Source organism: Chaetodon auriga, chromosome 2 (assembly GCF_051107435.1).
Source record: "Chaetodon auriga isolate fChaAug3 chromosome 2, fChaAug3.hap1, whole genome shotgun sequence".
NCBI classification, from domain to species: Eukaryota; Metazoa; Chordata; class Actinopteri; order Chaetodontiformes; family Chaetodontidae; genus Chaetodon; species Chaetodon auriga.
This window is the reverse complement of record NC_135075.1, coordinates 7,772,713-7,800,264: the sequence shown is the minus strand read 5'-3', so window position 1 is coordinate 7,800,264 and position 27,552 is coordinate 7,772,713. Positions and strand designations below refer to the sequence as shown.

General features: G+C 43.0%; 2 protein-coding genes across 2 annotated transcripts; one reads left to right on the top strand and one right to left on the bottom strand.

The window, feature by feature from the left end:
* The first annotated feature begins 22 nt into the window (after positions 1–22).
* Positions 23–14,615, top strand: myh7ba (myosin, heavy chain 7B, cardiac muscle, beta a). The gene is made up of 43 exons (XM_076752102.1): positions 23–119; positions 786–889; positions 1,018–1,161; positions 1,348–1,504; positions 1,592–1,619; positions 1,892–1,988; positions 2,549–2,572; positions 2,695–2,787; positions 2,901–2,964; positions 3,056–3,154; positions 3,231–3,334; positions 3,443–3,581; positions 3,670–3,788; positions 4,179–4,328; positions 4,562–4,732; positions 4,818–4,997; positions 5,086–5,218; positions 5,309–5,385; positions 5,748–5,835; positions 5,918–6,035; positions 6,128–6,251; positions 6,385–6,521; positions 8,310–8,565; positions 8,653–8,895; positions 9,073–9,249; positions 9,361–9,506; positions 9,593–9,683; positions 9,766–10,155; positions 10,261–10,387; positions 10,477–10,595; positions 10,711–10,907; positions 10,998–11,181; positions 11,381–11,546; positions 11,667–11,791; positions 11,902–12,017; positions 12,164–12,356; positions 12,479–12,682; positions 12,952–13,077; positions 13,297–13,467; positions 13,567–13,671; positions 13,780–13,875; positions 14,053–14,187; positions 14,438–14,615. The coding sequence occupies exons 1-43, from the start codon at positions 23–25 to the stop codon at positions 14,447–14,449; spliced, it is 5,826 nt and encodes a 1,941-aa protein (XP_076608217.1). The 3' UTR covers positions 14,450–14,615.
* On the bottom strand, positions 14,609–27,495 carry trpc4apa (transient receptor potential cation channel, subfamily C, member 4 associated protein a). The gene is made up of 18 exons (XM_076752118.1): positions 27,350–27,495; positions 24,944–25,072; positions 24,698–24,814; positions 24,506–24,563; positions 24,303–24,358; positions 23,967–24,095; positions 22,341–22,542; positions 22,052–22,237; positions 21,819–21,961; positions 21,588–21,719; positions 21,434–21,492; positions 21,161–21,346; positions 20,994–21,084; positions 20,728–20,868; positions 20,480–20,591; positions 20,147–20,259; positions 19,744–19,950; positions 14,609–17,510 (listed from the first exon to the last, which is right to left on the bottom strand). Exons 1-18 carry the CDS (start codon positions 27,473–27,475, stop codon positions 17,373–17,375), a joined length of 2,325 nt encoding a protein of 774 aa, XP_076608233.1. The 5' UTR covers positions 27,476–27,495; the 3' UTR covers positions 14,609–17,372.
* Positions 27,496–27,552: the final 57 nt, after the last annotated feature.

Sequence of the window (27,552 nt, the reverse complement as noted above, 5' to 3'; positions counted from 1 at the left end):
GGGCCGGCGAGGAGCTGCCACCATGTCGCGCTTTGACATGAAGGAGTTCGGGGAGGCTGCACCGTTTTTACGCAAATCTGACCTGGAGCTGCTGGCGGCGCACACCGTGGCTTTTGACGGTAAGACTGAAGAGGAGAAATCAAAAATAAAAAACATAAAGAAATAAATAAATGGAGCATTAAATATATTTGTAGCAGAAACGAATTCAGTTTTGGTTTAATACTAAAGTCGTATCTGTTTCTAAAAAAGGCAAAAATTGAGCCGATGGTGTGAGACTCCCTCGCGCCTTTCGCTGTAGTTTCATTTGTTGCAGAGTTTTTAAACAGGCAATGAACAGTGTTGAAACATGGCAAAATATGTATAAATAATATTACTTACTTTAAGGTAATTTGGAAACAAATTAAACAATATCACCAAACTGTTTTTCACAATAAAATGTTACATTTTATTACTATTTTATTGTAATCTTGTTATTTAAAGGTGCTATAGAAATAGAAGTACTCTTTTATTGTAATTGTGTTATTTTAAAGGTGCTGTATGAATATTGGTAAAATAACTTCTACAATAATTCACTTGCTGAGACGTGTATTCTGCCACGTAGATGAAGTTGTGTAATACTTCTATTCAATAATGATTTAGCCAGCCTTTTTATATCAGCCTTTTTATATTTGCATTATGTAGAGTTTTATATTTGCATTATGTAGAGTTTTATATTTGCATTATGTAGAGTTTTGGTGTTTCTCAACATCCTCCCACTCATTGCACACCCTCTGCTGTGCTGTTAGGGAAGAAGCGAGCGTGGATCCCTGATGAAAAAGAGGCGTACATTGAGATTGAGATCAAGGACCTCAGCGGTGACAAAGTCACTGTTGAAACCAAAGATGGGAAGGTAAGTGATTGTCCCTTTATATGCCGTTATGAATGAAAAACCTTTAGCTTTTATTAGACGCGTCTTCCTCAACACTACACACCGTACCGTGTTCCCTTCGTCATGTCTGCCTGCGTCCATCACTGTAGACTCTGACAGTGAAGGATGGTGACATCCAGCAGATGAATCCTCCTAAGTATGACATGATTGAAGACATGGCCATGCTGACACACCTCAATGAGGCCTCTGTGCTGTACAACCTGCGCAGACGCTACTCTGCCTGGATGATCTATGTGAGTACCCCATTATGGACTGATGGTACTTACCCTCTCCCATGTTTCTATGTTCTATGTACGTAATATTACACAGCTCAACTGTAAGCTTGAGTAATGTCAACCTGTGAGGAGCAGAACTGGTCATTCCTGCTTCAGGTGATGTATCAGAGTGGGTTAATGTTGTGCCCTGCTGTCTTTCCTCAGACGTACTCCGGCCTCTTCTGTGTGACGGTGAATCCATACAAATGGCTGCCCGTCTACACAGCCCCCGTGGTCGCCGCCTACAAAGGCAAACGCCGCTCTGAGGCGCCGCCGCACATCTACTCCATCGCAGACAATGCATACAATGACATGCTGCGCAGTGAGTGTAACAACACACAAACACATATGCACTGATGCATATACCAAACACACATACACATCATATTGTCTATTTTGTCTTCGTCAGATCGTGAGAACCAGTCCATGCTCATCACGTAAGTATGAACTGCAAAATCATATATTTCGTAGTAGACAGCTTATAATTGTACAAGCCATGTATGATGTAGAGCATCCACACACAGCCACCAAGATTTGATATTTTTTCCTCCTTTTTGGCTTTCATTGAAATCTGTTCCTCACTTTTTTCCTTTTCTTTCTGTTTTGTATCATGCAGTGTAATGATTTTGATTTACACTACCTTTAGCAGTTTTGTGACCGGTTTTTACCTGTTGTGTGTGCACTTTGTTATTTTTTCACACTCCTATAGCGGAGAATCCGGTGCAGGCAAAACTGTCAACACGAAACGTGTCATTCAGTATTTTGCCATTGTGGCAGCTCTTGGGGACACACCTGCCAAAAAAGGAGTAAGGCTGATGCGGCAACCCATATTTTTGTTTCCCAGCTTTTTTGCTGTATTTTATTTTTATTTTCTTCATTTTTTTTTTTTTGTGGTCCCAGGAATCCCTCAGTGTATTCCCTTTAAACCTTTTCCATACATTTTCCTCACTGTGAAAATGTTGAATGTGAGAACTGATTACATTCATGTCTTCACCCTCATGTGTTGTGTCGCCCTTTCCAGCCACTTTACTCTGCTTTATTGATTTTGAAACTATTTTTCTTTTCCCCTCTCCATGTCTCTTCTTTATTTTTTGCTCCAGATTTTCCATCATCTTTCCTTCTGCTTTGAGTTTTGCTTTTGACTTTTCTGTGCTGTTTTCTGTTCATTTTTCCTGCCTTTTTCTCCCCTGTGTTCACCACACTTCATCATATAAAACAAGGTGGTCATTGGTTTTTACCACAGCTTTAACAACCAGTATCTAATTTTCCAGTTGGTTATGATGTTCCCCTTTGGTTGTGAAAGCATTGTTTAGTCGTGTTTTATATGGTACGGCACTCACAGGCTTCTCACCTTATTCTTTTGCAGCAAGGTCCTGCCACTAAAACAGGGGTGAGTTTAAGCTGCAGAAAAAGTAATGCAGCCACATTATGTTTAACAACAATTTAAAATCAACTGCAGATCGTAAAAATAACTGTGACTGGGCATCTTTACATTTTACTTCTCTCCCTCAGGGGACTTTGGAGGATCAGATCATTGAGGCGAACCCTGCCATGGAGGCGTTCGGTAATGCCAAAACGCTAAGGAATGACAACTCATCCCGTTTTGTGAGTACCTTGAACATTCCCTGCAGACAGTACTCTGTAGAAACACTCATATTCTGCTCTTTGCTGGTTGATTTCTGGAGTATTCAATAGATATTTTGAACATTTTCCCACAGGGCAAGTTCATCAGGATCCACTTTGGACCTACTGGCAAACTAGCATCGGCTGATATTGATATATGTGAGTTAACTGTAATCATTGCATTCATCATGTTTGTCTTGTCTTGTTTCGTGTCTAATATGACCATGTTGCTCTTCCTTCTGTCCCTCAGATCTTCTGGAAAAATCCCGAGTGATATTTCAGCAGCCCGGTGAGAGGAGCTACCACATCTACTACCAGATCATGTCGCAGAAGAAACCAGAACTGTTTGGTTAGTGCTGGTCTGGCTGCTTTGGATATTTTATTACATACTGCTGCAGGACTGTGACGTGATTTCTTTGTTCCAGACATGCTTCTGGTGTCCTCCAACCCATATGACTACCACTTCTGCTCCCAGGGTGTGACCACCGTGGAGAACATGGATGACGGACAGGAGCTGATGGCCACTGATGTAAGAGCTTTGATTTTCTCCACGGGGAGATAAATTCAACCGCATTTAACGCAGCACATTGAGTAGATTAGTGAGGGTGTGAGATGACTTTTCTGGGCTTCTTCACAGCACGCCATGGACATACTCGGCTTCCTGCCCGATGAGAAGTACGGCTGCTATAAAATAGTTGGAGCTATCATGCACTTTGGCAACATGAAATTCAAGCAAAAGCAGCGTGAGGAGCAGGCGGAGGCTGACGGCACTGAAAGTGAGAGCCGGCGGCGAGACGTTTGCCACGAAAACAAACCATTTGACTTAAAAGCAAGTTTGTGATTTTTGTCCTGTTTGGTTTCCAGGTGCAGACAAGGCCTCATACCTGATGGGAGTCAGTTCAGCTGACCTCATCAAGGGCCTCCTCCACCCAAGGGTGAAGGTGGGGAACGAGTACGTGGTGAAGGGACAGAATGTCGAACAGGTGAGATACAACGTCTGCAGTCCGTGTTTTGTCACGTTATTTTAACATTATGAAAGATGAGGAACGTAATATGTAGCTGAAAATGAGGCACAACTGAACATCAAATCTATCAACACTAAATGTCAGATATATTAAAGCAGAACTGCAGTATGAAAGAAAAAATTCAGTGTTCATGTTGGCTTCCTTCTGCTGGATGACTGGTATGCTGATGAGGGACAGCTTCTTAATCCTCGCTCGATCAATACACTCGACACACACTAGAATCTGGTATCCAAGCAACAGAGGCTATCCATGTGAATGACAGCTGTATTCCTCCTGTGTGTGTGTGTGTGTGTGTGTGCGCGCGCGTGCGTGTGGATGTGTGTGTGTTTTTGTGCGTGGGTGCGGTAGGTTACTTACGCCGTTGGTGCTCTGGCCAAAGCCACATATGACCGCATGTTCAAATGGCTCGTGGGACGGATTAACCGCACCCTGTACACCTCCCTGCCTCGCCAGTACTTCATAGGGGTCCTGGACATCGCTGGGTTTGAAATCTTTGAAGTAAGTTGAACCATACTGCATTTATTTTATATTTATTAAAAATGATCCTCACTAAACTGGTTTTCTGTTCCTATGGTCATGTTTTGGTTTAATGTCAGCAGATGCTGTTTTTGTGCCTCAACTTTTCCTGTTGTGATGAATTAGCTATGCAGCAGGAAGAATCTGCGTAACATGTTTTTCATGCTGTTCACTTCGAATGCATCCTCTGAACACCTGTTCTTCTGTCATTGCAGCTCAACAGCTTTGAGCAGCTGTGCATCAACTTCACAAATGAAAAGCTGCAACAGTTTTTCAACCACCACATGTTCATCCTGGAGCAGGAGGAGTACAAGAGGGAGGGCATCGAATGGACCTTCATTGACTTTGGGTTGGACCTTCAAGCTTGCATTGATCTCATTGAAAAGGTAAACAAAGCGGATTCTCCGTAATAATGCAGTTTAATCATAAGTGAATTGTACTTGACTAATTAAAAATGTATTCTTCCTCCAGCCGATGGGCATCATGTCCATCCTTGAAGAGGAGTGCATGTTCCCAAAGGCCACAGACAGCAGCTTTAAAGCCAAGATGTATGATAATCACATCGGCAAGTCACCTAATTTCCAAAAGCCACGGCCAGACAAAAAGCGCAAGTACGAGGCCCATTTTGAGTTGGTGCACTATGCCGGGGTGGTAAGTGCGTTCTTGCTAAAGCCCTGAGTCGTGCTTACAACATTTATTCTGACAGATAGAATTCAGTCATTCCCTGTTGTTTTTACAGGTACCGTATAACATTATTGGCTGGCTGGATAAAAATAAAGATCCACTGAACGAAACGGTGGTGCTGTGTTTCCAGAAGTCCTCCAACAAGCTGCTAGCTTCTCTGTACGAGAATTATGTCGGCTCAGACTCAGGTACGGCCATCAGGATTCTGACAGAGGACTGCAGCATACAGGAGACACCTTAAGGTGGTCAAAATAATCATCCCACTAATTCCCTCTCAGTGTCCGACCCCAAGACTGGCTTGAAGGAAAAGAGGAAGAAGGCAGCTTCTTTCCAGACGGTGTCTCAGCTTCACAAGGTGAGACTGACGCCGCAGGTAAAATGGAACATTACTGATGCAGTTGAATGCAGACCGGTTATTCCAAATAACCTTCAGTGTGCTGTGAGATAGTGTGGACATCACTGGACAGCTGGGACGGAGGCAGTTAAGACTTGCAGTGATGTTTAGGGCAATGATCACATGAACATCACTTTAAGTCTGTGCTGGCTCCTCTCTCCTTTACATCAACGATTTCACATGTGAGGCACACAAAGTCTTGCGGAATAAAATGTTTTTCATAAAGATTTTGTTGCTATTTTTGCACAGAGTGATGTTTTAATAGTACAATTGTCATGTTTATTTAGTCTAACTTGATCTGTGGTGTTTCTGCTTTCCTCCAGGAAAATCTGAATAAGCTGATGACCAACCTCCGCAGCACCCAGCCTCACTTTGTCCGCTGCATCATCCCCAATGAGACCAAGACTCCAGGTAGCACACAACACAATCACCGCATATCATCAGGAGCTAAAGAAATGGGACTAGGCTTATGACTGAAACCTGTTCTACACAGGGATCATGGACCCATTCTTGGTGCTGCACCAGCTGCGCTGCAATGGTGTGCTAGAGGGTATCAGGATCTGCAGAAAAGGATTTCCCAACCGCATCCTCTACGCTGAATTCAAACAGCGGTATAGATCATGTTCACATCACACTTGGATGGCATGGACTTTGAATCATAGTGACAATCAGTCCTGAAAGACTCTTTTATTCATTTATTCAGCTACCGCATCCTGAACCCCCATGCTATCCCAGATGATAAGTTTGTGGACAGCAGGAAAGCTGCAGAGAAGCTCCTGGCCTCCCTGGATATCGACCACAACCAGTATAGATTTGGACACACAAAGGTAGGAGGTAGCAGCTTGTGTAATGCAGAGACGTGAATTTAAAAAATCGTCATAAAAACTGTAAACATAGAGTGACGATATATTTTCAATGTGTGCGATAATGAATTAAAATTACTTTTCTTGTGTCATGTAGGTGTTCTTCAAGGCAGGCCTGCTGGGTCATCTCGAGGAGCTGAGGGACGAACGTTTAGCCAAAGTCCTGACGTTGCTGCAGGCGGCCGCTCGTGGTAAAATCATGAGGACGGAGCTGCAGAAGATGCTGGAAAGGAGGTGAAAAGACTGAAGTGACTTTCACTTTCATCGACAGAATCACCTTTTTTATGACCCTGAATGAATATAGAATGTATTCATAGGCACAGGAAAGCCTTTGAACTTAATACCTCACAGGAAGGTGAAGACATGAGTACAGAAAGAAAAAAAAAACTCCAGCAGTTGCTTCGCCGAACAGGTTCGATAGCAACACGATCAGCCGCGAGCCTTTCAGCTTGTGATACACTATACCTTAGTGTTCACTCCCTCACTCTAGTATGTGTGGCATGCAGGGGCAGTGTTAGCGGCGTGTGTGAGGCGTGTGCTTGCCCTTGTATGGTTACTAGGCATGTGTGTGGCCATACTGTTAATAAGGGCTCCATCCCTCCCTCACACACACAAAAGTCCTCTTGCAGGTCTCCGGCAATTCTCTCCATCCACTCTCTCTAAATTAAACAATGCTGACGGTGTCCTCAGAGCCAGGTGGCGACATGTGTCAAGTGGCAGCTGCTCAGGCCCTCCCTAAAAATACAGCCCCCAGCCCCCTCCATGCCTGATGGCCCCTTGCCCCTTTTGTCCGCGGCGCCTGTACTTCTAAGTGAGTGCATTGGTGGGATATGTGGCGGGTGACAGAGGATTTAAGTCGGCCATTGGACAGAGGGCTTTAGTTTCTAAATAAACACAGACGCTCACCTTTGAGAGGCACCCAGCATGGAGTCATGTCAAAAATGCAATCAGCTCCCCCACCCTCATTCAGTCACCTCCCACCCCGGCGTGTACACGCTCAGTCAAACTCACCCTCTAAACACTGACAGAAAGTCCTTGACCAGTCTGCTGCGCGTCCATATTTAGGGCCGTGAGACGCCATTCTACTGAGACTAAATCAATCTGGTAACCCTGTTTGGTCACAGTCATGAAACATCAAAAGCAGCATTAGGTGTATGATTTCATGTTGCATCCCTCGGTGTATGATTAGATACAAGGAAGTGGATAGTTGCAGGATTAGTGCCAAAAATGAAGCACCAAGGAGAAGTAACTAAATAAATAGACCGGGGAACTCCCGGATAAATCTTTTTGACCTTCTTCTCTTTACTTGATCCGAACTTCACTTGTACTGCTTATAAAGCAGCATGTGATCGACATCAGCGCTTCCTAACTTTGTGTGTGTGGTGGACCCCCGCGGTCCTGACAGCTCAAGTACTCCTTCGTCAACAAATGTCCCAAATGTGGTCATTTGTGTTTAAACTTAAACTTAATATTTTACCCATTTATCTATTAGCCTACTTTTAGCTGACCGTTTATCCAACACGTTAAGCTTTCTAAACTGTTTCTAAGTTTCTTTAGCTAATTACTTCAACCATTATTTCATACAGTACTTGTAGCTATTTAAAGCTTTTTTATCCATGACTTTAAGATCACAATTTCAGCTGTTTATTTGTTACTTTAAGCTTAATACCCAAGTTTAACCATTTATCCATTAGCCTATTTTTAATCCACCCTTTATCCTACACTTTGAACAGTTGATTTATATCTTTTAGCTATTTTCAGCTACTTTCCCATTATTTTCAACCAACTGTTTAGACCTCTCCGCTCACTTTTTACTAGTTTTCACACACTCTCAATCCCAAACTGTAGTGTTCAGGTGTTTCAGCTGACTCAATATGTGGCTATATTGTATATTTTTAAATCAATCAATAATGTCTTCTTTTTTATTTTCAAATTAGTTGAGGTTCAGGTTTTCAACCTGGGAAAAAAAGTTTTAGTGGTGGAAAAATCCTCACTCTTCCTTTCCTTTCTTCCTGTTTTCAGGGAGGCTCTGATGATCATCCAGTGGAACATCCGAGCCTTCAACACTGTCAAGCACTGGCCCTGGATGAAGCTCTTCTTCAAAATCAAGCCTCTACTGAGGAGCGCCACCACAGAGAAAGAGCTGGCCTCTCTGAAGGAGGAGCTTGCCAAGCTGAAGGAGGCTCTGGAGAAATCTGAGGTCAAGCGCAAAGAGCTGGAGGAGAGGCAGGTCAGCCTGATCCAAGAGAAGAATGACCTTTCCTTACAACTGCAGGCAGTAAGTAGCACTCCATACTGTGGCACGGATACTGTAGTAGTGTGGCAACGCACTGAATGTATACTCTGTCTCTCCTGTCTGCCATAGGAGCAGGACAATCTGGCAGATGCAGAGGACCGCTGTGACCTGCTCATCAAAACTAAAATCCAACTGGAGGCCAAAGTAAAAGAAATCATGGAGAGGCTGGAGGATGAGGAGGAGATGAGCTCTAATGTGCTCGCCAAAAAGCGAAAGCTGGAGGACGAGTGCTCTGAACTGAAGAAAGATATTGACGATCTAGAGATCACTTTGGCTAAAGTGGAAAAGGAGAAACATGCCACTGAAAACAAGGTATAGAAATTGGAAAAGGACAGCAGTAAGTTGCCTCTAAGAGCCTCCAAGAGGTCACCAAAAAAGCCACAGGACATTCAGCAAATTGTACATGTAGGAAGAAAAATTCAAATGAATGTGAATGAATTCAAATGGATTTCAAAAGTGTCAAATGTATTTTCTTCCTCTGACTCACAGGTGAAGAATCTGATTGAGGAAATGGCAGCTCTGGATGAAACCATACTGAAGCTGACCAAAGAGAAGAAGGCTCTCCAGGAGGCTCACCAGCGGACTCTGGACGACCTGCAGGCAGAGGAAGACAAAGTCAACACTCTGACCAAAGCCAAAGCAAAGCTGGAGCAACAACTAGATGATGTGAGTTTATTACCTAAAAAAGAAAAGTAAAAAACATACTGTTGTATCACAGGCGGTGACATATCATAAAAATAATATGTAACATTTTTCGACCTTCCTACTGTGAATCAGCTGGAGGGCTCACTGGAACAAGAGAAGAAGCTGCGTATGGACCTGGAACGGGTCAAACGTAAGCTGGAGGGAGATCTTAAACTCTCCTTGGAGTCTGTTATGGATTTGGAGAATGACAAGCAGCAACTTGAAGAGAAGCTGAAAAAGTGAGAGTTTTCATATATTCACGGGAAAACAGTATCTTGCCATTAAGAAGTGATGATTAAAAATGATTTCCAATATTTTCTACCAGGAAAGACTTTGAAATGAATGAGATGGGCACAAGGTTTGAAGATGAGCAAGCCTTGGTCAATCAGCTCCAGAAGAAGATAAAGGAGCTACAGGTGGAAATTGGTCTCTTCACCTCAAATACAGCAGTTATGAAACTATACTTTGACGAAATGACTGACTATTGCTTTCCTCCAGGCTCGTACAGAGGAGCTCGAGGAAGAGCTGGAGGCCGACCGGGCTTGCAGGGCCAAAGTGGAGAAGCAGCGTGCCGATGTGGCTCGTGAGCTGGAAGAGCTGAGTGAGCGCCTGGAGGAGGCTGGTGGGGCCACCTCAGCTCAGATTGAGATGAACAAGAAGAGAGAGACGGATTTTCTGAAGCTGCGGCGAGACCTGGAGGAAGCTATGCTGCACCATGAGGCCACAACGGCAGCCTTACGGAAGAAGCATGCCGATAGCGTTGCAGAGCTGAGCGAGCAGATCGACAGCCTGCAGCGAGTCAAGCAGAAGCTGGAGAAGGAGAGGAGCGAAGCCAAGATGGAGGCTGACGATCTGGCGTCTACTGTGGAGCAGCTCTCCAAAGGCAAGGTAGGTGGAAAAAGGATGATAAACACCCTGAAAGATTTAAAAGTATTATGGGACCCAAGTAGATCAAACCATCAAAAAACAAAAAATTCCAACTCCTGCTTGCAGGCCACTTCAGAGAAGATGTGTCGCCTGTATGAAGACCAAATGAACGAGGCTAAAGCCAAGGTTGATGAGCTCCAGAGGCAGCTCAATGAAACCAACACCCAAAGGGCCCGTGCTCAGGCTGAGGGTGGTAAGGAACATTCATTTCATCATAAGTCTCACAAACCGATTTCACTGACCGGTTAGTAACATAGATGTCTATTTCTCCTCTGCATGTAGGTGAGCTGAGCAGGAAGCTTGAAGAGAGGGAAGCCATGGTCTCCCAGCTCCAGCGTGTCAAGAACTCCTTTAGCCAGAATGTCGAGGAGCTCAAGAAACAGCTGGAGGACGATAATAAGGTCAGCTCCTTATCACTGCAGCATTAAGTGGTTGTTATTTACCAAGCTGGTAAGTACTTCTACTAAAACCAGAGGTCAACTAATTGCTCTCCACCATCATGATTGATCTCTTAAGGCAAAGAATGCTTTGGCCCACGCGCTGCAGTCATCTCGACATGACTGTGATCTTCTGAGAGAGCAGTATGAAGAGGAGCAGGAGGCCAAGGCTGAACTTCAGAGAGCTCTGTCCAAGGCCAACGCTGAGGTCGCTCAATGGAGGACGAAATATGAAACTGATGCTATCCAGAGGACTGAGGAACTGGAGGAGGCCAAGTGAGCGACATGTATTTTTAACTTACAGAATTGGATGCACACAATGATCATTTGAATGCATGAGCGCCAAATGTGTTTGCCTCTCATTAGGAAGAAGCTGGTGACACGTCTGCAGGAGGCCGAAGAGAACATGGAGGCTTCCAATGCCAAGTGTTCCTCCCTGGAGAAGACCAAACATCGGCTCCAGACAGAAATTGAGGACCTAGTCATTGACCTGGAACGTGCCAACGCTGCAGCTGCTGCCCTGGACAAGAAGCAACGCAACTTTGACAAGGTATTAGCTGATGGCAACAGTTACAGAGGATTGCATTTGGGGTATTCAAGGGAAATCACCATAATTATTAGATGAATGATTGCTTATTTACGCATCTGTCTTGTTACCTGATGACCTGGTAGGATTGGCTTCTGGTACCACTGCAATGCCAATTCATGTTTTTTGCGTTACTGCAAAAAAATTGTCATATTTCCTTAAGGTGCTGGCTGAGTGGAGACAGAAGTATGAAGAGTGCCAGTCAGAGCTGGAGACCTCTCAAAAAGAGTCTCGTGGCCTGAGCACGGAGCTCTTCAAACTGAAGAACTCCTACGAGGAGACCCTGGATCATCTGGAGACCATGAAGAGGGAGAACAAGAACCTCCAAGGTACATGTTGTCGCAGCTCACATTATGAATGCTCACAAGGTTCCATTAAAACACCATATTAGTTTTTTGACTTTTTTGACTTAATACAAAATATAAACCATTTTTCTGCTGCTCCCCCAGAGGAGATTGTTGACCTGTCAGATCAAATCAGTCAGGGAGCGAAAACCATCCATGAGCTGGAGAAAATGAAGAAGGGTCTGAACATGGAAAAAGGCGAGATTCAAGCTGCCCTGGAGGAAGCTGAAGTAAGCAGTTTGATGAGTTCTCTCACTTCCTCCTTCTTGTGGTCTGAGATACTTTTTGACAGAGGTGACCTGCAGAATATCTTCAAGCATTAAGTGTCTGTCTGGCTCAGGGCACTCTGGAGCACGAAGAAAGCAAAACTCTCCGCATCCAGCTGGAGCTTAATCAGATGAAATCTGATATTGACAGGAAGCTGGCAGAGAAAGATGAGGAAATTGACAACCTTCGGTGAGATTCAGTGATTACTTTTTGCCCTACATTGTAGTAAATCTGTTTTCTATCCCTGATTCTATCCCATCAACCACTCATATGGACCTCATATGAATCTTCCTAATTATTAATAATTTTTCTCCATGACGTCTTTCGTCCTGTAGCCGTTACCACCAGAGAACGCTGGAGTCCATGCAGGCCACTTTGGATGCTGAGGCCAAGTCTCGCAACGAGGCAGTGCGCCTGAGGAAGAAGATGGAAGGCGACCTGAATGAAATGGAGGTGCAGCTGAACCATGCTAACAGGCAGGCCTCAGAATCCCAGAAACTCTTGAGAAACCTGCAGGTTCAGATCAAGGTGTGTTCATTTGGCAGTCAGTCAATGAACTTACCCGATGTGTCAGATTCATGAGTGCAAAGAACAAATTCCATCAGTATGCTCAATAAAAATCTTTTCTTGTAAACAATCTGTGACTGCAGGACATTCAGTTGGAGCTTGATGACACCATTCACCAGAACGAGGAGCTGAGGGAGCAGGTGGCGGTGACAGAGCGTCGCAACAACCTGCTGGCTGCTGAGGTGGAGGAGCTTAGGGTGCAGCTGGAGCAGAATGACCGTGCACGCAAGCTAGCTGAGCATGAGCTGCTCGAGGCCACCGAGAGAGTCAACCTGTTGCACTCTCAGGTAGGAAGATGCATTTAAAATCACATTTCATTTATGGTAAATAAATCATCAAAGGTTGGTCGCTAACTCTCGGTGGATGGGAATGAAGAGGAGATTTTGTGTTCTAAGCTAGCTGGTCTGGACGTACTAGCTCTAAATAAAGGGCAAAAGTTAATTTTTCTCGGCTATTTGTTACTGTCTGGTTCAGCTGATCTGATTATTGATAACAAGATAACAAGATAAATTGACATTTTAAACCTGAGAGGATTCATGAAGCTGTTTTACCCCAGAACACTGGACTGATCAACCAGAAGAAGAAGCTGGAGAGTGATTTGTCCATGCTGTCAAATGAGGTGGACGATGCTGTGCAGGAGTGCCGCAACGCAGAGGAGAAGGCCAAAAAGGCCATCACTGATGTAAGATCTTAGATGAACAAAATAGAAAGCGTATGATATATTTAGAGTGTTTTTAATATTCTGTAATTAGATTTCTGATGTAATTAACCAGCTTATCTAACATCTTAAATACAGTCCGCTGTGAGCTGTGCCAGAGGCCTGTTGATGTTGCTGCCGTTGGTTCCAGTCCAGTTAGACAAGACTTAATGTCCATTTAATACTGATCCTCTGAATTTGTAGGCAGCGATGATGGCGGAGGAGCTGAAGAAGGAGCAGGACACCAGCGCTCATCTGGAGAGGATGAAGAAGAACATGGAGCAGACCATAAAGGATCTGCAGATGCGTCTGGACGAGGCTGAGCAGATCGCCCTCAAAGGCGGCAAGAAGCAGGTCCAGAAGCTGGAGGCCAGGGTGAGAGACGAGACTGATAAACTGCTTGAAAATTCTTGTCATGTGTTTTGTTGGTAATTTGGAATGAGTGGACTCATCACTTTCTGATTTTACTGTTAGGTCAAAGAACTGGAGAATGAACTGGAATCTGAGCAGAAGAAGAGCCAAGAGTATCAGAAGGGATTACGGAAGTATGAGAGGAGAATCAAAGAGCTCTCCTACCAGGTAAACTACCAGTCTGCTTAGTGCATGATAGGGTGTACAATATGACTGGATGTTTTTTCATTTTACAAATTGAAACTAGAGTAAGAGCTCCCTGTTCTGTTTGTGCAGGCTGAGGAAGACAAGAAGAACCTGATCCGGCTGCAGGACCTCATCGACAAGCTGCAGGCCAAGGTGAAGAGCTACAAGAGACAGAGTGAAGAGGCGGTGAGTCCATTTATTTCAGTACATCAGTGTTATTGTACTGTCAGTGATAAATGATCATCTTAACCACATCATTAACCATAGGTTACTGTGCTGGAGTGGTTTCTATTGTGCTGAGCCTGAGCACCTCTTCAGTTCACTGTACACTGAGTTGTTTCTTTGGTTTCTTCCTGTCTGCAGGAGGAGCATGCAAACTCCAACCTGTCAAAGTACAGGAAGCTCCAGCATGCGCTTGATGATGCAGAGGAGAGGGCTGACATGGCCGAAACGCAGGTCAACAAGCTGCGGGTTCGCACCCGCGACCAAGGCAGCAAGGTCAGTAAACTGAATACATAATGCATTTCATGTTACAGTATGCTTCTGAACTGTATGACCTTTGGAAGTATTTATTAAAATTAGCCAGCAGGCTTCATAACAAGAACTAATCTTAGAAGATACTGGATGTAATCCTCTGTTGAAGATGACCTCACATAGCCCTCTCATGTGATCTCTAGTGTGGTCATGAGTAACTCCACAACAGTGTGTACGTGGTTGCTAATAAACATCCCTGTCTTATGTGTTTCAGCTTGCTGACTGATGTGTTGAGGCTGAACGCCGCAGCCAAACATATCACAGCCAGCCAGCTGCAACAGCTGTGCTCGACTGTGAGGACGCATCCAAATAAATGCTTTTAAATCTTTAAATAAGACTGTCTGTGTTTTTTTCAGTGTGAATGTGATACAGATAGAAATCCCACAAAGGTCTAAAGAATTTATTATATTATTAATTTGACAAACAGCTGTTAAATAAGGAAAACGAAGTTCAATACCAGCATTAGAGGAGCAACATGAGGGTGAAAGTTAGTTACAGAAGTAGTTATAATAGAATGTGAAACTGAAACACGAATCTTTTCTGATTGTTTGATGGTCAAACAGGGTTAGAAAGAGATTAAGACTGAAGTGGGGTTTTGTTTAAACACAACCATGTGAGGTTTATGTATTATTCAGTGCTAATGCAAAACAAAACAAAAAATGAGCTGTCATCTAAAATGAATTGATGATTCCGATTTTACAGCAAGAATATAATCCACTGTTAGCATCTGGTAAAGGTCGCTCTCAACAAACACTATAGATGCTGTTGTGCCTTATGAGATGAAACACCATCATATTTGATTGGAAAAAAAAAAAAAAAAGCACAAGGTCTGAGTTTTGAATGTGAATTTAGGAGTGGTTGCAAAACATGCCAAACATTACATAAATCTCCAGTTACTCAAGTCAACATATCAGGAATCTAAAATAAAAACCAAATAGTGTTGTATTTAACACTGCAGCATGTTCTTGGCCGGGGGGGGGGTAACATTTCATCGCTTTCTGTACAAACTAATGAATGAGATCTAAGGCCTACGAGGAGCATCACACCACATACAGCATAACTGTTGAGAACCAATTCTCTTGTGCATCATACAGACAGATCACTCTTTGAAATTCAGATCGCAAAGCTACAGAAGTCAGGGTTCAGAGATTGTTTATATAGTTGCTCCAGAAGAGCGCTCAAAACATTCATGTTTTCATACCAATAACCTCACTGACATCCATGGTGGATGACTGGAGTGATAAGAGGGATTTGGATCAATGGCAACACACCATCAGTACTAAGAATGTGACACCACCGCAGATGTACCCTGTGTCAAAATCACATCACGTTATCGGGAAACCATTGCAATTATCTCGAGCATCCAGCAGAGAAACTGAAAATTTGTGAGAGGAAAGCACTTGTTAAGACTGTTAGGTGTTGTTGCATTAACTTCACTACAAAAGCCCAAAAGATGAACGACTTCAAAGTATGTGCACACCCATCAAGAGATTTAAGACATGCTGAATGAAAGCTAGAAAAAAGGAAACATTTCTGGTTAATCAGCTTTAAAGCAAATAAAAGGCTTTCAAAGTGTAAAGGACGTTTGTGTTTGCATCCCAAGGCGGCATAGCACTAGTAACTCATGGCATCAGGGGCCAACTGTACAAATGCCCTTATACATTCACATGAACATGTATTATGACTCATGACATGCTGGGAGTAACTGTACACTTGTCACTAGAAGTGGTTTGATCTGTACGGTGTCAGGATAAAATATGAGGTAGCTCATCCATTTGTACTTATCTCAGGTTGGGTCTGTTTAACTTGAGACACCAAATATCTGTTCAGCTCTAAATCTTCCATTTCCACTAAACAGCTGCACATTCAGGCCATGGACGCATCATCAACATAGCCGTGCCCACTGCTTTATCCCAACTAAAGATCAAGTGGTGCCATGCAAAAAGAGCCATCATACAGAAAGATTGTCATTCTCAGCTTGAAGTCAAAGATTTTAAGAAATCCCAGAAACCAGAGGAAATGGTAAACCTTCAGTCGAATGCTAATGATGCTGGGCAGAAGGCTAATACACATAAACTTTGTGTGGACTGGAACAATTAAAGTGGTAGGTTAACTCTATAGCCCCTGCATAGTTTATTCTCTTCCCAAAGCATCTCTCATAACATGGATACAAATTCTGTTACAAAATGAGGATGTTTTCCAATCAACAAATGTGTTAACATATAATAAACAATAGAAACAATTTATCTGTGCAATGTTTTATTCTACAGTTTATCCAGAGCTAAAAGCCATTGTTTTTAACAAAGACAAAAGTAAATCAACAAAAATAACCTGGTAAAGAAACAAGTCCCTGGGTGAAGCTTCTGAAGCTGCAACAGAGTGGATGGTTTCAGGTGAGAGGAGCCCTGTGTGATTTGTGAAACATGTCAGTCGGCCCACAAGCTACCTACATGTGCTGAGTAGAGCCAGAAAGCACCAATCAACAATAGCCACCTACCAAAATAGATCCACAGACAGGCTAAATGAAAACGCTTTTCGTTGCGACGACCCCTGCGAAAGCTCACCAGTCTCCCCCGCAGGTCAGGCAGTGGAGTGGCATGGAGTCAACACAGAATGTATAGATAGTGGGAGCGGTGACTCCTGGCAGCCCTGTGATGCACCAATGACCTGCACAACTGGGTGACCGTGTAATCTGTGGCCGACCAGGCCCACGTGAAAAGAATCTTTTTTTCTCACATATAATTTGTTGAATCATACATATTTTTCCATAGACTTTTGTATAGGTTATATAAAAGGCTCTATTTGAATTTCACCTAAAGCAAACAACCAATGCAGGTGTCATTTCCAAAGGTCCCTTAATTGTCTGTTAAATGATGTGGGCGATCTGGGGTGGGCATACAGGTTTCTCCCTCTTCCTTTAAAGAAGAGGTCGCTAACTTAGTGAGATATAATACGTCCCCTCACATCTGTGATGACGGCCTCCATGCGAAGGTACAGACGGCAAACAGGTGAGTCTTTAAATCCAGAATGCAGTCACAATGCACCTGGATGGCTCAGCTCAATGGAGTCATCACCAGATTTAGGTGTCCATGCTCCCTGTGACCCTCTGCCCTGCCCCACCCCAGCACACTGAGTGCACACACTGAGGGTCAATCCTCCAGCAGGTCTCTGTCCAGATCCATGAAGGGCTCGTCAATGTAGCTCGCTATGGCACATAGAGAAGTCCTGTCCGAGCCCAGCAGCACTGACACTGTCTCCTTCCAGTAGCTGAAGGGGATACATGAGCTCTGAGGAGGGAAAGGGGATGATTTAGAACAACAAAATATCTGCATTAGACAGCCAATCAGTGTGTGGTAACAGTTACTAGCAGCAAGTAGTAAAGTTAGCCTTCTTGTGTAAGGGATAGGACTGGAGGAAGTTTACTAGTTTACATGCTCAACAGAGAAATCAGCACAGATTAGATGTATTCCTTGATGTCTACCAATAATACTAACTTGCATATATATATTATTTTAATAATTTCAGCATGAATTACTACATTAAACAAGATTCTTTCAAAGTGATGTGTTGTGTTTACATGTGCCAACTTCAATATAAATTGAAGCTCAAAACAATAAGGTAATGGTTAAATTCTCTATATAAATGACACACTGTTAATGTTGAAGCAGCTATGATTGGTATGTGACCACTTGGGGGCAGCAGAACACACAAATACACAGCACTGACATAGCCATATCAAGTTGTTCCTGCTAACTCGTTGGCAAACAGTTGCCTAGTTTGACATCTGGCATTTGTGGAACAACATTAACTTTCATTTGAAGTCATATTTCTGGTCACATGGTGAGTGTTTTGGTCCTACCCAACTACAATGTCTGTCTCTTTTACTGCTAAATGATCCATTATGTTCACCACTAACTCATGTACGTGTCACTACAGCATCACACTCATCATCCTGAGGGTGTGGCACACTTGCAAGCAAAACCAAAAGTAAAAGTCCTTTTTCCACCAAAAGATCCTGGAAAAATCATCCGAAAACATTATGACAATACAAAGTAGGGCTGTCAAAATTGGACAAATATGACATTTCATTATTCCTTCCAGAAAAACACACAGGTTCAAACCATTCAAATATCTATTTTGCCAACAGCAAATCCACTAAAAGTGTTTCTTATTGCCACTGATTGGCTCAGATTGTTAGTCCAAGTGTCTGACTACATTATGGAGTGGATCTCTACAGAGATGCATTTTTGTTAAAGAGTAAGATCCTTTTGTTTAACCAGAAACAGCTGTTATATCGTTCTTGCCAAAGCCACCAGACTCCATCCACGGAAAACAGTATTTTCATTCAACAAAACTCATCAAAACCTTAATGGTTCATCTTTTCACAGTTCCAACAACATCACTAAATCTGTGCTGGCTGACAAAAACTCTTAATTCACCAAATCAGGAGAGGAACGAGAGAAAGGGCGGACACTAGGGAAGCAGCAAATGCTGTGTATGCAGCCAGAACATTTTATTATGTCTAACTCAGTGATTATTTTCACCAGACATTATGACCGGAGTGATTTAAATGTCAGACACTGACAGTTTTTTGTCCTGGACAACACAAACTCTGGTTTTGTGACTCCTGTCCATCATACAGTGCATTCAGTGCAGCTGTGGTGCTGCTGCTTTTTCCTCCATAATTGAAAACTAATTTCCACAAGTGAATGTCTGGATTTTTTTTTTTACTATTTGAATATAAATTTGAATTTAGAATATTGGTTGACAGGCCTAATGTTAATTAAGAAGTCTGGGAAGTGCAAACGCTCTGAGTATTCCTGTCTGATTTACCTCAAGAGAGGCAAAGAAATAAAATTAGGAAATATGGAAATTGTGAGAAAAAGGAAAATGTGACTGAGGATTTTAGAATATTTTTCTACCTACACCTCCTTAACACTTGCCACTGCTTTGAGAATCAGTAACGTTTAGTAGCAAGAAAAGAATTTTTCTTTGAGCAGCAAACAACGGCCAAGGAACCAAAATCCTTCCTTCAGTTCAAGGAAATTTTCTGGGTTCCTGAAATATTCCCTGCAGTGGAAAGGGTGTTTATGACACAGCAATCCACACATTTCCAAACATGCAAGACTAAGTCACATCTACACAGAACAAGTTGCTAATCAGATTGTAAACAGTGACTGGTGCACAGAAGAGGAGGTCTTGGTCTGGATATCAGTTATCCAGATAGCCATTGGCTAAACCCTAATATACTGGCCGTTGCCCCCAGAGTCTAAATTATTGTCAGATGATAGCCAATGGGTTCAGAGATGGCTGGAAAGCAGCACTCAAAGTACTTAAAGTCTTTAGTTTTCACAGCATGCATACATGTCCGAATGTTTTGAATAGGTGACTAAATGTAAACAGTAGAAACTGAGAGGGGGCTCACATCATGACGCTGACTTGCTGCTTGCATGATGCAGCTGGCTTTGGGGAAATGAAGGTTTGTCTTCATTCAATTGTGTAAAAGAGAGAGCTACTCACGTTCTCCAGACAGGTGCTGTCTTTGTCCTTGTTGAGGTAGTGGCGCTGCCAGAAGCGCAGTAGGTTGTGGAAATTGTTGAGCAGGCAGCCCGGGTACTTCTCAGCATACTCCTTCTCCCGCAGGGCGTTGAGGTAGAAGGGCAGTTTAGCCTTTCTTCTGGCCAGCATCAAGATCACCAAACTGGTGTTTAAACAGCTCACATTCTCCTGCAGGAGGAATGAATGTACAGAGGAACGAAACTTGATTGATGGACCATTTTTGCAGCACAATACACACACAATTACAGTGCTAATTGTGGCTAATATTACTTTTAAACAGTCCACAATGTATTTGTGACTCCAATGAATCATTATTCATGCACTTTGAGTTTCTCTGAAAATACGTGATAAAAGAAGACATTACCTGTGTGAGTGTCTGCACGTTGATAATGTTGATCAGCCGGAAGAGGAAGGACAGTCTGTTCTCAACTCTGGCCATGTAGGACAGCAGGCAGCACTCAGAAAGTACCTCCACCACTGGGAAAAAACAGGCAACATCAAAATAACTGTTTAATGACCTCTTTGAGGAAAAGCACTTCCATTCATTTGTGATCTCGAAACAGGAGAAAGTATGTTTCTATTGTTTATGTGTGTCAGTGATTGTTGATTTTTGACTAGCTATTAATGATTTCAGTGATTTCTCCTTTCTCCCTTTCATGAACTAGTCTTCATGTGTACACTTTCCACGCCAGTTTACCTTTGACATCTTCAGTTTGGCTCTCAAATCGGTCTAAGGAAAGGACAATGCAGCGCACCAGCATGTTAGAGTCCACCAAAGAACTGTTGATCTGCGTCAGGAAGGTCTGAAACTACAGAAGAGAAATCAAACTACACCATGAGACACACCTGTTCATCCACCGCACGAGCTGAGAAATGGTTGGAAAACTTTATTCTGTTGGGCCAACACATACATCTTTGGAAAGAGCACGAGGTGTACGACTGTACCTTCTCTGGAGTGTTGACGTATTTGTTGAATCTTTTGAAGGCATCGATGTTGAACTTCATGAGCTCTCCAAGAAGATCGAAGTAGCTCTGCAGGACATCTCGAGATGTACAGCCGCTGTCTATGATGCAGAACAGGATGTGCTGTTGAGGGATGGAAACATGCAGTCATCAGCCATTCATTCAAGAGAAGTCAAAATCAAGGACGGACCTGTGAAATGTACACGTCTTCATGGATGATCAGAAAACAATCTGTGCTGTAGTTTTACCTCTAGTAGTCCCCTCTTCAGGAGGAACATTTGGTCTGCATAGGAGGTGGCTCCTCTGAGAAAACTTTCCACTGCCCTCGCCTGCCAGAATCTACAGACAGAAACAGAAAGGTTCAACAAAAAGGAAGAAGCAGAGAGAGGTCTCTTGAGAAGCCGGCGATGCTGACCTGAAGGACGAGTCTGGTGGCTCCCTCTTCATGACAGTGAGGATGCGTGTAAGCAGACCCTTCTTCCCATCACACACTAGGCTTCTGTCTGTGTTGACCAGAGCTTCCACCTCAGGGATGTTAGCCTTCATGGATATGGCACTCAGTTCATTCAGCTCCTGGCTATTCAGCAGGAGGTATTTGTTCCTGAAAGACAGGCAAAAGGTTTAAAACAACAAACATAATGTAAAAGGAGAAGTCAGATTCAAGGGTATTGAATTAAGGTTCACTTACTCATGGTGATCACTGAAACTCTGAAGTAGCCGCAGGAACTGAATTTTGAAGGATATCTCCTGCACAATAAGAATAAATAGTTTTAACGATTATGTTAAACTTTAAAAAGTTTCATTCAGTTGCTTAGAGTCAGTTTAAACAGAGAGCGTCATACTGGACTACAGTCGCAGTTCTCATTCTGGCCATGCACCACATGGTTTGAAGCGGTGTATTTCCTCCAGATCAGCTTGTCAAACAGGTTGTTGAGTCCCGGGATGAGACGGAACTCAGCCAGCATCTTGTGGACCTGTGCAAGTATCACAAAACAGGAATCAGTGAAGCACATATTTTACCTCTGGTTGGACCCAACACTGCAGTTAAAGGGAAGACACATGCTGTTAAGTACCTGGTTCCTCTGTCGGCCCATGAGAAGGACACATAGCACATAGAGCACTTCCACTTTATACATGATCTCATGTACTATCTTCATGGACTGGGGTAGTCGATGTCTCAGAGGGCTGGTGGCCAGAGAACTCTCATCTGATGACTCTGAAGGTGAGGAAGAAAAATCATCTCAATCAAAGTTCATCGGGTTTAAGCAGCATGAGGAACAAGCAGCACAAGTGACTGTTGTCTCACCTGTACTGCTTTGCTCGGCCTCCTCAGTAGCCATCTGCATGAGGGCATCCAGCACCAGAGCATTGTCCAGCCAGGTGTACCAGTCCTCCAGCTCCTGCAGGAAGTTAGCTCCCGTGGCCTCAGACACCTTCCTGGTGGCCAGCTTGCAGAGCCTCTCAATGAAGCCAGGGATGTTCAGCAGGGTTACTATCGGAGGAAAATAGTTCATTTACTGATCCATTCTTTTGCAAAGGCACAAAATAAAGTAGTTTATAGTCAGTTTGACCTGCGTACTATGAAGACAACCTACCCTGGTTGACCTCTGCCCGTGAGGGGCTAGCATTGCGTTTCTGCTGGGCATTTTTTGCCAACAGGGTGTGCTTGTCATCATTTCCAACATCAGGCTCTGAGATGGTCACAGACAGGATGCGGCAGAAGTTGGCTAGCTGTTGTTGGTCAAAGCTTTGGACCAGACCTGACAGGTTAGGGATGCCCTCTAACTGGATCATCTCCTGAAAATGCAAACATATGAAATGTTAATGTTGAAATATTGACTTTTCTTTTACAAAACCCAGCAGCAAACAAACAGCGTAACAGATAGAAAGTCAGTTGTGTCCTGTATTTTTTGTCACTCCCTGATTGTAACAATGCTTCATCTTTTTTTGCTGAATTACCTCAGATGTTTTGATCTCTTTTTTCTGAAACAATGACAAAAGCTCAGGCCAGGTTACCTGAAGCAAAAGCATTTTCTCAACATGTCTTGTGTATGCCGGGTACATAATTCATGCAAAGTATGCCTGTGCATACATTAGCTAATCCACACAGGGAAAACAAAGCCACTGTCACGCTGGAACAGAGGAGGACGTGTGCTTTTATACACTACATTTTCCATTGCTACAGAAGAGTTTTTGAACACAAGAGAATGTCTTTGCTAGTTTAGTCATTTAATCATCAGCATTAAGCCAGCTATTGTAAAACCATGGCAAACAATGCAGGCATGCAGTATTTGGGCAGTGCTGAGCCCAAAACTTTCCTACTGACATTCTGTCACTTTGTAATATAAAGCGGAGAGGCGGTTTGCACTGGAAATACCTTTGCTAAATCCAAAAATATTCATTTATCTGTGATAATTAGTAAAAATAGGAGGATAAGCTTTTGTTAAATTGCCCCAGCTGTCTTCAATTAACTCTACCAAGATCACAAATATCAAGGAGAGAACGTAAATAAGCCCAATTTTTAAAATCTACGTGAGTCTCAACATACAGTGGAGCTAACTGAGTTTGTTATAGATAATTAAGCCATTGTCATTTTAAAGATGTACAAGTTATGACTGGACTGTCTACAAAGTCTCCACATGGCACCACAACACCTTGATGGGGTGACAGAATTTAAACATTTACAAGAATCAGTAGCACACAAATAACATGTCTGGGTTCAGGAAACCGTAAGAAGAAAGCAAATTAACAGACTAACAGAGTACACAATGTTTGGAAAACTATCAAGTAAATTAGCATGTATTTGACACTATACAGAGCTAGGTGTTGTAAAATGTTGAAGAATATTAAGAACAATTCAAGCTGAGTGCAGCATGACTCCAAAATTCAGGGATGGGTGTGACACTGGGATGTTAGCAACTGAGCCAGGCACAATCATTCTGGCATTAAAGGCGTCTGTCATGGACAACAGAGCTGGCCAATAACAATACAAATTTATCTGCAGAAGCTGTTATCTATTACTTAAAGAAAACGTCTGTTATTTTCACTAACAATTACTTTGATTTCTGGGAAACGGGCACATAAAAATTACGAATATAAGAAGATTACTGGCATGCCAAATGTCACGGCTTAAATCACAAAGCGACTTCCTCGCCCTTTTAACTGGAGCCAACAGGGCCACCATGCTCATGCTGAGGATTTGATACAAGTACACCTCTGACCTTTTTGACTCCAAGAATATCTTCAATAAGGGTAGCGGTCTGCAGGAAGGTCTTCTTGTTTGTCATCAGGGTGAAGAGAAACAAAACAAAGTCATCCCTTGCTGCCAGGCTCTTTGTGACCCCCTCCGTCTATGTTTTGAATACAGAACACGCACGTTAATTAAATCATGCCCAAACCTGTCTGCGAGCATGATCCTGTTTTGACACAATAGAGCAGCACAGACCAACTGCAAGAAAATCCTTCTAGTTATATACAGTACATGTGCTCAACTGAAGCAAGGTATGATGCACCTCTGACATTTTCCCTGAACATACAAAATGTAATAGGATACTTACACATATACAACAGTTGTAGAGAACACTAAGGCAGTCCTTGACCAAGTCATCATTCACTGTTGTAACAGAAACACAGACGTTAGTCTAATTGCTTGAAAATGTCAAGAAATTAAAATCAATTATCATCATCTAAAAAAGAACGTAACCAAAAAAAACCTCAATAAAAGCCAATATATGCACACATGTGATGCAGTCCTACTCACTTTTGGGTTTTTTCTTCTGCATAGTTAATGTCGGCCTCATCAAGATCTCCACAAGCAGCTGCAGAGAAACAGGAAAATGAGCTTTCAGTGCTGCGAGCCAATACAGCATGAGTTGTACAACACGTGCCGACTGTTTTCAGTGTCTGAGTCCAACAACTACACAGCACCGAGCAGTGGGAATGTCAAACTTACATCGACTCCACCAAAGAGGTCAAAGGTGTATGTGTTGGGGAAGGTGGATTCCTGAGCGGTCTTCCTGTCCTCTGTGACAAAAGACATGGCCTCCATGGAGAGCTGGGATGATAATACCTGACAAAAACCCATTGTCCACATGTAATATAAATCAGCCAGGCTCCAAAGTGAAACATTCAGCAACAAGTGACTAACACCAGGAATTCCACGACCTTATTGTTGGATGGACTAGCTTGGCGTGGTTACCTTAAGAAAGCTATGGGCATGAGAGAGGTCACTGTTGGGATGGCTGCTCTCGTAGAGCTTCTGCAGCAGAGTAGGGATGCCATGCCACTTGGCCCGTTTATCTCTTTCCTGGAGCAGGCCTCCTGGGAGCTGCAACACATGAACACAGGCAACCTTAAACAGGGCGATATACATCGTTAAAATGTATGATTATTTACGACAGTGCTTCAAGGAGGTTTAAAAAGTTCTATTTTTGCTTGGTTCAAATTCATTTTGGCTTTATCCACATGTCTCATACAGAGAAAAGTACAGCATGATTCAAAGCAAAGACAGTTGAATATGCACTCTGTTAATTAATTACCACGCATCTTGAATATGAAAACCCCCAGTCTCAAATAATCTTCCTCAACAGAAAATGTCTACAACTGTGACCACAAACAAAAGGCCTGCCAGACTAGGAAGATCGTAAAGCTTCTTTTAAATGAGATTAGTGTGGAGCCACTCCTCGGGTCATACAGCTGACTACTGCAACACAGAAAACAAGGAAATGAAAGCAACTTAACCATGTTTTTATTTTATCCCTCTCATAGCGAAGACTGTGGGGCAATAGAATCCTGGCCTGGTCCACAGTCAGTGGGTGCCAATGTATTATGGAACAAGACCTTGAGGTGCAGCAGAATCTACAAGTTGAAACCCTTTTAAGATAAAAAGTTGTGGCAGCAGTGTGATTTTAGAAATATGCATGGAATGATATCATGCAAATGACAATTCCTCAACATGTGAGGTTAGTAGAAACAGAACATAAAAAGCTGAGATTTCTTGACTAATACCTTATAAGTGCAGCTTTCTACAAGAGAAGCTTTTTTTTTTTTTTTTTTTAAATCTGGACATTACTTCCTCATACAGGTGATCAGTGTGAGAAATGGCAAACAAGCCCAGTCCTCCTATTGCAATTCAACACACACCCAAGAGACTTTTAAGTGCTTCTAAAAGCCTGAAAATAAGACGCTCACTGAGCTCTACACAGCAACTCTTCTCTACAGAGACACTGAATAACTATCCATTACCATCCTTTTTAAAAAATATTATACTGCTATACTGACAATCACTGCAGCCCTGTGAGCGCAACAAAACTGATCGTATAGTTTAGACTTGTCACTTGATGACAGAGTCACTGTTAATATTTTGTGAGTGTTACTCAGGTCCGTTATGCACATCTGTATTTCATGTTAAACTGATAGACATGCTGTAAAGAAGCAAACTGTGTTGCACAGAGGACAGAAGACGTATCTTTCTTGAATGTTGCGGAGTTTTTCACAGCAGCTTTTGGCATCCTGTTGATGACCAACTCCCTTCAAAGCGCAAAGTGTTCAGAATATGGCAGCTGTCTCAACACAGTCAGAAAACTTGTCAAATGTCACAGTTTCAATGTGATCAGGGATATATTTTCAGATCTGAGGTGGTCTGCTACAGGCCAACATTTCACTTCACCCCTGAGACGCACTGCCTTGAAAACTGCAAGTCAGCAAAAAGGTAAAAGGCACGACGCTGACGGTACAGTTATAGGTGATTTAATCAACTTTGAAATTGAAGGGCTTAAATCTCGAGTGTGACAGGAACAAAGCGAAACTGATAAGCAGGGACCGAGTGTCGAAACTTCAGAAGAAGAGTGACGCTCGTGTGCGCAAAAACGGTGGAAACAGTTGACGTAAACTAATGTGAAGTTACGTCAAAACTAACCTAACAAAAATGTGCTCCGAAGTCACAATAACCATATGTGTTTCCTTACGTGGGAACAATAATCATCTTACTATTCCAGACAGCTGTTGCGGCGTATCCATTTATGGAAACGATAGTTATTGTGGTTAGTGTCGTTACGTAATCACCTGAGCTGTTCAGCTGGCTTAGCTAGCTAGCTGACGTTACCCCGTCTGCTAACCGTAGAAATGGTTACTGCCGGTGATGAAAGCCTCCAAAATTGAACGACAGGCTCTCTAGTAACACTGACACCACAATTTATGGTTAAAACCAACAACGCCCCGTCAAACGTTCAGTTCAATGCGTTTTTACATCGTCAATTAACCTGGCCTATGGTGCTAAGCTAATGTGGAGCTAACAACAAAAGAGCCACTGGAAGCGGAGCTTGCTTCACACACATTGTGTTGTGCTAACGTTACTTTCTTTGTCAACGAGCAAATATTATTATCCAGAAGTCAATGGCATAAAAGCTTGAGGTCTGCGCTTTAAAAATACCCCGTAATGTCGCAGCTAGCTGCAAAGCCGAAGCTGACAGGGGCGACTGCATCTCCAGTCAAGTCTCCAGGACAACGTCTTCATTTTCAGGCTGCATTCCAACCGCAAGTCCCTGGTCCCGGTCGACAGACATTCGTATGTTTTTACTGTCGAGACCGGCATCGTTTCTCTTACCTGCGTCCCTCGGCTGAAACCCTGGCCAGTAATTTTACTGGCCGTGAACTTTGTTATGATATTGCTGTTGTAATTTCTTCGTTTTCCTCCAGTACAGGGGAACTCGGACCCCAGAAGCGTCGCCATTATTTCTTCTTCCTGAACTGGACTGTTGGGGCAGGAAGTAGAAGGCTTTGATGAATTAATGGATGTGATTAAGCGAC

Coding starts and splice junctions, on each gene's coding strand:
- trpc4apa (XM_076752118.1), bottom strand. CDS start 27,475: ATGGCGACGCTTCTGGGGTCCGAGTTCCCCTGTACTGGAGGAAAACGA. Junction 24,096..24,302: donor TCTACAACTGTTGTATATGT/GTAAGTATCCTA, acceptor TTCAAAACATAG/ACGGAGGGGGTCACAAAGAG. Junction 21,962..22,051: donor GGCCGAGCAAAGCAGTACAG/GTGAGACAACAG, acceptor CCTCACCTTCAG/AGTCATCAGATGAGAGTTCT.
- myh7ba (XM_076752102.1), top strand. CDS start 23: ATGTCGCGCTTTGACATGAAGGAGTTCGGGGAGGCTGCACCGTTTTTA. Junction 1,620..1,891: donor AACCAGTCCATGCTCATCAC/GTAAGTATGAAC, acceptor ACACTCCTATAG/CGGAGAATCCGGTGCAGGCA. Junction 8,896..9,072: donor AACATGCCACTGAAAACAAG/GTATAGAAATTG, acceptor TCTGACTCACAG/GTGAAGAATCTGATTGAGGA.